Source organism: Terrapene carolina, unplaced genomic scaffold (assembly GCF_002925995.2).
Source record: "Terrapene carolina triunguis isolate 2854851 unplaced genomic scaffold, T_m_triunguis-2.0 Scaffold179, whole genome shotgun sequence".
NCBI classification, from domain to species: Eukaryota; Metazoa; Chordata; order Testudines; family Emydidae; genus Terrapene; species Terrapene triunguis.
In genome coordinates this window covers 7,473,508-7,482,870 of record NW_020664530.1, presented here as the reverse complement: position 1 = coordinate 7,482,870, position 9,363 = coordinate 7,473,508, and the positions used below count along the sequence as shown (strand labels likewise).

At 41.7% G+C, this 9,363-nt stretch overlaps 1 protein-coding gene across 1 annotated transcript in view; it reads left to right on the top strand.

The window, feature by feature from the left end:
- The window catches only part of LOC112110757 (protein disulfide-isomerase A4), a 21,903-nt gene extending 14,395 nt beyond the window's left edge, over window positions 1-7,508 (top strand). Inside the window, exons 4-10 of the mRNA XM_026654035.2 lie at window positions 428-566; window positions 1,365-1,570; window positions 2,836-2,994; window positions 4,862-5,013; window positions 5,604-5,760; window positions 5,850-6,083; window positions 6,835-7,508. Of these exons, the coding sequence (XP_026509820.1) occupies window positions 428-566; window positions 1,365-1,570; window positions 2,836-2,994; window positions 4,862-5,013; window positions 5,604-5,760; window positions 5,850-6,083; window positions 6,835-7,250 (1,463 nt within the window). The 3' untranslated portion in view covers window positions 7,251-7,508. The remainder of the gene's footprint in view (window positions 1-427; window positions 567-1,364; window positions 1,571-2,835; window positions 2,995-4,861; window positions 5,014-5,603; window positions 5,761-5,849; window positions 6,084-6,834) is intronic.
- Window positions 7,509-9,363: the final 1,855 nt, after the last annotated feature.

Sequence of the window (9,363 nt, the reverse complement as noted above, 5' to 3'; positions counted from 1 at the left end):
CTTAAGGAGATGTTACTGTACTTCAGTCCAGGCTGGGAGAAAAGCTGGCTCTTCCAGAGCTGTCATTCCAAAATGTTCAATAAGAAAAGGAGACACTGAAATAACTTGTTGCGATGTACTGTATTTGCGCTCTATAAATCTGGAGGAGCCTGAATTGAAATACTGACTTTTTGTTTATTGTTTGCATTTCTACGGGGTCCATTAACAAGGAAGTAAGGCACAAAAGGAGCCCAAACAAGTAAGGGTATAGCGAGGATTAGAATTCAGGAGTTCCTTGGTCCTGCTCAATCCAAGACAATACTCAGTCACTCATGTCTCAAATTCTTGATCTCAAATCTTCCTCATAGACTGACACTACAGCACTAGGAAAGATACAGGTGTCATGGATATGCAGCATTACGAACTTGTGTATTCAATTGTCTTTCAGCAATTGTGGCTAAAGTTAAAGAGGTTTCTGATCCAAATTGGACCCCTCCTCCAGAAGCTACACTGGTGTTGACCCAAGATAACTTTGATGAAGTAGTGAATGATGCTGACATAATGCTGGTGGAGTTCTATGCCCCATGGTAAGACAAAATGCAAATTTCTCCTCTTTCACAGATGTGGCATGGCTGTGAAACTGGAAGGGAGGGGCAGCCGGGGGCCTCCACCTGTCAAATTTAGTTTTCCTATAAACCTATCCCTTCTTAAAATGACTTGCTTGCTTGACAGCATCCTTAGAATGGTATTCTGTTTTGAATGAGTTGTGTATTTAAATGGGAATACTCCTTATACTGAACTTGATATTTTAAAGAGCTCTTCCTCATGAAAGGGGGTGGGGAGGTAGCATTGGAGATAGCCACGTAGACCTGGAGATATTTGCATAGTGTTTGGCAACACTAGAACATGATTCATGTCTGACTTTTATCACCCCGTTACTCCAGTCCTGAGCATCTGTTGAGGAAAAAGTTAGCTGCTATTTGTTGTGGTTTTGCTGTTTTGTGGTTTGTGTTTTTGTTTTTTGGTCATTGGTCACTTTAAACTCAAAACTTAATCCATTGCTGAGATCTAGTTCTCAGCAGGTGAAAAGCTAGAGGAGTAACTCTGTGTGCAACTTATCCTCCCTGAGATATTCCATGTTTTAATAGGCTGAGGGCATGTCGTGATGTGGTTAAAACCAAGTCAGGTACAGCGTTCATTAAGAAAGCACCTCTCTGAAGAGTCACTAGGGGGGGAAAATTAAGAATGTAACATCCCTACTTATTTTCCATTCTGGAAATGTGAATTTCCCCACTTCACATGCCTGGAAGATAAGAAGCACATACTAGATATTGTTACCTATAAAATATCGTTGCCCTCTCGCCCCCTCCCTTTTTTTCCTTTAGGTGTGGACATTGCAAAAGGCTCGCTCCAGAGTATGAGAAGGCTGCCCAGGAACTCAGCAAACGCACCCCCCCAATTCCCCTAGCTAAAGTGGATGCCATTGCTGAAACAGATCTCGCAAAGAAGTTTGACGTCTCTGGCTATCCAACTCTGAAAATCTTCCGCAAGGGCAAGCCTTTTGACTACAATGGCCCACGAGAAAAATATGGTAACGGGTCTTACTATTTTGAGTTAGAATTGGGGGGGCTGGGGGAGGAGGGAAGGATGAACCACAAACATTTTGAAAAAATCTTGTGTAAATTCTGCTGTTGGTGTAGCTGGAGTGATAGGGCATGGAAAACTGCATTCTCTCCTTTGCCTAGGTTAACAGGATTAACTGAATCTCACAGAACCCAGGGTCTTATCACTAGTGCCCTACCAAATTCACAGCCATGAAAAACGCGTCACGGACCATGAAATCTGGTCTCCCCCCGTGAAATCTGTTCTTTTCTGTGCTTTTACCCTATACTATACAGATTTCACGGGGGGAGACCAGCGTTTCTCAAATTGGGGGTCCTGATCCAAAAGAGAGTTGCCGGGGGGGCAGGGGTGTTGTCACAAGGTTACTTTAAGAGGGTCGCGATATTGCCACCCTTACTTCTGGGTGGCTGGAGAGTGGCGACTGTTGGCCGGGTGCCCAGCTCTGAAGGCAGCACCCCACCAGCAGCAGCGCAGAAGTAAGGGTAGCAGTACCACAACCCCCCGCCCCCTACAATAACCTTGTGACCTCTTCTCTCCCCCCTCCCCCCCCCGTTCCCCCCCAACTCCTTTTTGGGTCAGGACCCCTACAATTACAACACCGTGAAATTTCAGATTGAAATAGCTGAAATCATTAAATTTATGGGGGGTTTTTAAATCCTATGACCGTGAAATAGACCAAAATGGACCATGAGTTTGGTAGGGCCCTACTTACAGCACCTTTTCATATGGGAGACAACTCAAACCAGTTTACAAAAACAAGAAGTTGAATATAGGTGACACAGCAGTGCCAGTATGGGCAGCCATTCCGCTACACAGAGATGTCTCACTTAAGTGCTGACAGTGTTGAGTGCTGTTCTTAACTAGGTTAAAACTCAGGAGGAATTAAAGTCAGCATTTTCAGGTGGCGTCTTGTGTTTTGGATGCTCAATTTCAAAGAAACGGGTCTTGGATTTTCAGAAGAGCCAAGTAATCGCAACATCAATTGAATTTGGTAGAAGTAGCAGTTGCTCAGCTCTTCTGAAAAGCAGTCCTAAATTGAACACCTGAAATTAGAGGGCCTAAATCTTGATCATTTAGCATTTTTGTTGTTGTTGCTGTAGTACATCTGTTTAGAAAGCTTGATCTCCAACTGAAATGTGGTCTTTACAAGATGGAAATTGCCTCAGAGGCACAATACCTGAACCTTGCTTTCAAGTAAAACTTCTGAATAACCTTTTTTTGTTTTTGTCCCAGGTATTGTTGACTACATGATTGACCAGGCTGGTCCTCCATCCAAACAGATTCAGGCTACCAAACAGGTACAAGAATTTCTGAAGGATGGCGATGATGTCATAATCATTGGCATCTTTAATGGAGAGATGGACAAAGCCTACCAGCTGTATCAAGATGCTGGTAAATTATATTTTTCAAATACTAAGCTAAAGGCATTTCCGTGTTCTCCCACGGACTGCCTAGGGGGAGTGTTCACCTATTTCTGCTCTGAGTTTAATTTTTATTTTAGCTTTTCAGTTTATCTTTAATCCTTAGGAAACTGGCTAACATCTCAGGTAGAGGTCCTCTGAGGACTAGCTATTTCGTAATACTTTGGGACAACTCTGCGGTGCGTAGTGCCAGGGAAGGAGGGAGGATTTCTGTCTGCTGGTAGCTGACGTACTCTAAGACTCTTGAGAGAGACCAATCCTGACCTCTCCACTCCCCTGCCTGCCCTGCTGACATCTGCTGCCTCCCTCTTGACTGTTCCAGATGACACTTGCCTCACACTTCCATGAGTAGGGAGCCAGTGGGAAGAAGCCGGCTGTATGGCTGCAATAGGAGGTCAGGCAAGGTGTGGGAGGAGAACTGATCTAGAACCAGCAGTACAAGTGTGTGGAGAGGCAAGGCTGGTAGCTGAGAGGCAGTTAATGAGTTGGGGTGTATGAGCACCGGGTGGGGACAGTGGGGTGCAGAGGAAGCTCAAAGTCAGAGTGGTGGGAAGGGTCTTACTTTCCTCAGGGGAGGGAGAAGAAGCTTGGAGAATAGGGGCTCAACCTTGGTGGCTGGGAGTGGAGAGGAAGGGGGAAGTATTGAGGATGGGTGCTCTTCTCTCCAGTCCCTCAGTACAGATCATTGACAATCCAGTTACTCCTATTCAGTGCTCTGGGAGGAGTGCAGTATTTAAATATACAAGAGGCTAAGCATTACTGCCTCCCTCCCTTTGGTGGAGAAGGCTGGACACAGATCATTTGAACCAGTCAATGCCGCTCTTGGCAGCAACCTGAGGGGGATAGAGAGCAGCAAGACATTCCCTCCTTCCTCTCCCCATGGCAAAGCATACTTGTTAGCTCTTACTGCTCTGATCACCTGCATGGCAGCACAGCTTCACAATTAATCTGGCCATTCCAACACAGCAAACTGTTGCACTGTCTCTCATTTGGGAGAGAGCCACAAATATTACTTTGAAAGGTGCCTATTCCAAAATATATTAAAATAAATATTATAAAGCAGCTATTTGAAGTTGCTCAGGGTTTTGGAATACTAGAATAAATAGATTGGTGGGCAGAGTTCAGGTGAGGCGCAGTCGAAGGTGCATGCTAAATTTGTCTCCAGATTCTCACCTGTGGGTGGAAATATAGTAATACCTGAGGCAGTATAAAGTTCTAAAAGTTTAGTCTCTAAGATGCCTCTACTTTCCAAATCTTGGGGCAAGGGGAGAATTTCTATAAACTAGAGTTAAAGGATTTTAATCTTAGGCTATGTCTACACTGCCCTGAAGTTTGGATTACCGAGGGGGGGTGCGGGGTGGGTGCCAAAAAATGCTGTGTTTTAACTCCTGTGTGGATGCTCATGGACTTTAAGGTCAGAAGGGACCATCGTGATCATCTAGTCTGACCTCCTGCACATTGCAGGCCACAGAACCTCACCTGCCCACTCCTGTAATAGGGTCCTAATCTCTGGTTGAGTTACTAAAGTCCTCCAGTCATCATTTAAAGACTTACAAGTTACAGAGAATTCATCATTTTACACTAGTTTAGTTTAAACCTGCTGTGGGCATGACCTAAAAGGTTCCTAGTCTGCATTAATGTAATCCTGTTTGAAGAGGATTAAATTAATGCAAACTAGGAGCCTCTAAATTCATGCCTGTAGCCTCCACATGGGGGAGTTACAGTGCAGCACTTTGGTACACACCGTAGACCAAATTGCAAGGCCATGTCAACAAGCCCTCAGGTGCAGTAGCTTTTAGTTGCTAATTTTTTTTTTTTCCCCCACCTTAATTTCTCAGCTAATGGCTTAAGAGAAGATTACAAGTTTCACCACACCTTCAGCAGTGAGATCGCAAAATTCTTGAAAGTGACTCCTGGAAAACTGGTCGTCATGCAACCTGAAAAATTTCAGTCAAAACATGAGCCCAAAATGAATGTTTTGGATCTTAAAGTGAGTAGTTTTCCAGGCTATTAGGAAAAATGAAGTCTGCTTGCTTGATTACAAGTATGTATGAAGACCCTTTTCATTCATATACATGAGCAGTTCATATCCTCCAATTGGAATTTAATAGTCCAGTTAATTTAGATATTTCCTTAAGATAATAAGGGCCTGATCCAAGCTCCACTGAAGCCAATGGGAATCTTTCCACAGACTTTAGTGGGCTTTGGATCAGACTCTAACTGTTACTTTTGGTTTAATTACAGTGGGACTGATTTGTCCTCACTCTGGTTTTATGCTGGTGTGACTCCATTGACCTCAATGGAGTTACTCCTTCTCTTACTTACACGAATGAGAATGGAACCAGCTTTTTTTTTTGCCTCCTAAAATGGCATGAAATCACTCTAATTGTGCCTTTTCCACCTCCAAAGGCTTCATGAGGCCACACTGAAGGCATAAACTACTTCTCCTGTTCAAGGACCTCAGAGATTTATTGTGCATGTTTTGTATACAAAATACATCTGTATTATAATAGAAATGTACAACTTGACATTTTATTTATTTATTTAAACTAAGTGCAGCACTCTTTTTACTTTAAACAGGATTCTACCGATGGGTCTAAAATAAAGGATCACGTGGCAAAACATGCTTTGCCACTAGTTGGTCATCGCAAAACCTCCAATGATGCTAAGAGATATGCTAAGCGTCCTGTAGTGGTTGTCTACTATACTGTAGACTTTAGTTTTGATTATCGTGTTGGTGAGTTTAACTCTCGTGAGCGTCCCCCAAAATAATTGCCTTTGGGGAAGAGAGAAATTGCTAATCCTATTGTGTTCTGGTGATTTCAGCTACCCAGTACTGGAGAAGCAAAGTCTTAGAGGTAGCCAAAGACTTCCCTGAATATACTTTTGCCATTTCTGATGAGGAAGATTATTCTTCTGAAATAAAGGATCTGGGGCTGATTGACAGTGGGGAAGATGTTAACGCTGCAATCCTGGATGAGGGTGGCAAGAAATATGCCATGGAACCAGAGGAGTTTGACTCTGATGTGCTCAGGGAATTCATTTTGGCATTCAAAAAAGGTAAAAAACTTAAAACACAGAGTTGGTGATCTGTGGGGGTGGTGAAGGGACTGTGCGCACATGGGGGCAGGTTGTGTCTTTTGGGTTTTTTGTTTTGGTGGTGGTTGGGTGTTCTTTGTCCTGTTCTTCCCCACCACACCCCTCCTCCTGGATCTGTTTCTGAAACAGAACTGTGTTAGCTATCACCTGTCTATCTCTTGCCCCCTTCTTACATTTGTATCTTCGTTAACTTTGTGTTGCTCAGACTACACAGTGGCATTTAGACAATTCTAGCTACGTACTAACACACTGTGTGTGTGTCAGTCAGTCACTTGAAAGGGTTGGTAAGCCCCAAATTTTCTTATACTTACTCATGAAATATGTATGTTCAAATGACAGCAGTCCTTTATTCATATTCATTGCTAGTATAATGAACCAGTATGTGTCTATTATTATGGTGATAGACACCAATATAAGAAAGGAGAAGATTTTTATCAAAGAAATGGATTTCACCATCCATATTCCACCAGCTTGTTGTATTAAAAAATTAAGTAGCTAACCCAGGTTTCAAACAGAGGGTAAGTTTATTCAGCTGATGAAGCTCACATCTTCCCTTGTTTGAACTGGTGCAACTGCACTCCTTGCTGGCCACCAATGGTTGAAATCAGGATTTATCCTCAGAATATTAAAGCTTCTCTCTAGAGAAGACTTAATTCAGTCTAATGGTGGCCTCTCTTGTTGATTTCACTTTCTGTTGTTTTTTTTCCCTTAGGAAAACTGAAACCTATTGTGAAATCCCAGCCAGTACCAAAAAATAACAAAGGGCCTGTGAAGATTGTGGTGGGTAAAACATTCGACACCATAGTAATGGATCCAAAGACTGATGTCCTAATAGAGTTCTATGCCCCCTGGTGTGGACACTGCAAGCAACTGGAACCTGTATACGCTGAGCTGGCTAAAAAATATAAGAACCAGAAAAACCTAGTCATTGCCAAGATGGATGCTACTGCCAATGACGTGACAAATGATCACTACAAAGTGGAAGGATTTCCCACCATCTATTTTGCTCCCAGCAACAACAAAAAGAACCCTATTAAATTTGAAGGCGGGAATAGAGACTTAGAGCATTTGAGTAAATTTGTAGAGGAACATGCAACAAAACTAACGAGGACAAAAGAAGAGCTTTAGATGAGCTGAGGGTGGAGAAATAATTTTGTACGTTGTAGGGAAAGCAAGTTACTCACACAATTTGTTGAGGGAACAATTCAGCAGTTTAAGCAAAGGGGATTTTTGGGCAGAAAAAATATTGCAGTATCTGATTTTTGTATTACAAAAAAATCATTCTGGACACTGAACTTCTGTCTGACATGAATGTCTTTATAGTTATAGACTAGTTATAATTTTGATCTTTGGAGGAAAAATACAGTCTTTATTTTTTGTGACTACCTTTTGAGCTTGATTATTTTTTGATTACAGTGCAGTTTGTTTTGGGTATTTTTTAACTCTCTAAGATTTATCAAAAAAAAAAAATCTGCCAAACAGGCCTGTATCTGCCTCTTCATGTTTGTTAGGTTTTTTTAAGTTCTTTTTCTATTTGAATTTGAACAGCTGTGTTTCATGTGGCTGTATCACTTTCTGTCTTGAAGGATGAGAAGGGAATTTTAAAATGGAGACAACTGTCTTATCAAGATCAGATGCAAACAACAAAGGTGCTAACTCAACATGCTTCTGCACCTGTCTGCTTTTGCGTTGTGTGTCATTTTAAGATTACACTTCTGTTCCCTACAAAAATACGAAGATGCATCTGTTCATCAGTGGCTCCACCCCTCTCTCCCCTTTCACTCCTTTACTCCCAGGAACTGTATTGAATATACTCTTAAAAAGTGAAGTGTCATGCTTGAAGTAGGAGTATATGATGATGTGTGTTGCTTAGTATTGTAATGCAGTCTAGAGAGAGGCTTTAATATTCTGAGAATAAACCCTGATTTGAACAATTGGTGGCCAGCAAGGAGTGTAGTTGCACCATTTCAAACAAGGGAAGATGTGATCTTCACCAGCTGAAAAAACTTACCCTCTGAAACCTCAGCTAGCTAGCTAGTTAGTTAATTTTTAATACAACAAGCTAGTGGAATATTGACAGTGAAATCCATTTCCTTGATAAAATCTTCTCCTTTCTTATATTGGTGTTCATCACCATAGTAATAGACACATACTGGTCGGTTTAAGCATTATGGGCTTCATTTCTTTTGGCAAAGGGTTAGGGGTTTTTGTTCAGAGTGGTCTTTTAAAGAAAATGGACAGATTCCCATTATTTAACAATGCACTGTTATACACCTACCTGCAGTGGGTTGCCACAGAATTAACTGCAGCTGCCATGGACTGTTCTTCAGGTACTCAGTCCTAAAATTCTTGAAAGTGCTCCTCAACTTTGCATGCGCAGCTTTAGACATGTGTGTCCTGATTTTTTTTTATTTTTTATTTTTTTGAAGTGCTCAGCATTTTTGGAAAAACCAGGCTGCAGGTATCTAATGTTAAACATGCAAAAATATTTTTAAAAAACAAAATTGAAGAGTCTGGCCTTAATTTTTAGAAGGTGGCTCTTCTGGGAATACCACAGAGCTAATTAGCGCCCCCCCCCAAAAGGGGGAGGGGCAAGGGGGGCGGGTGTGTTGAAGCTCAGAAAGTATTTCTGTACTAGTGACCCTTCTCCTTATTTGTGGTTCAAATGTTTGTGTGCCATGTAGACTCTTAAAAATCCATATATTCCACCTAGAAAATAGACCAGAGTTTAGTTAATGATTGTTCAAAGGTTGGGCTGTAAAGAGAAATAGTGGTGGATTGCTTACTTTAAAGAAAGCTGCCCAAATCTCAGGTTTAAGAGTTTCCCTAAATGATACTGATGAAAGCCAATTAAGGGGCAATTGCCCCTTGTAATTTGGAACAAAGACGTTTCTGTCATATAATTTCTGACTCTCTTGTATGCTGTTTCCAGTTCCAGACCCCGTGCTTGACTGTTTTTTTTCCCTTTGTTAGATTGGAGGAAGGATTATAAAAACCCCAGATTGTAATGTGCTTGAAACAAGTGCCTTTTATAGGAAGTAGGTTTTTAAAAAAATAAAATCTCTAGGAGCACTGTATCCCCTCTCTTCTCAGAGGTTTAATATTGCAGTGTGCTCCATTTAAGGTATTTCCACAGAGAAAACTCTCAGTATAACACTGTTTACAGGCAGATCCCAGACCCTAACAATGTTGTTCTCTACCCTGGACTATAATGACCCTTATAGCCCCTAACTTTTCCTTT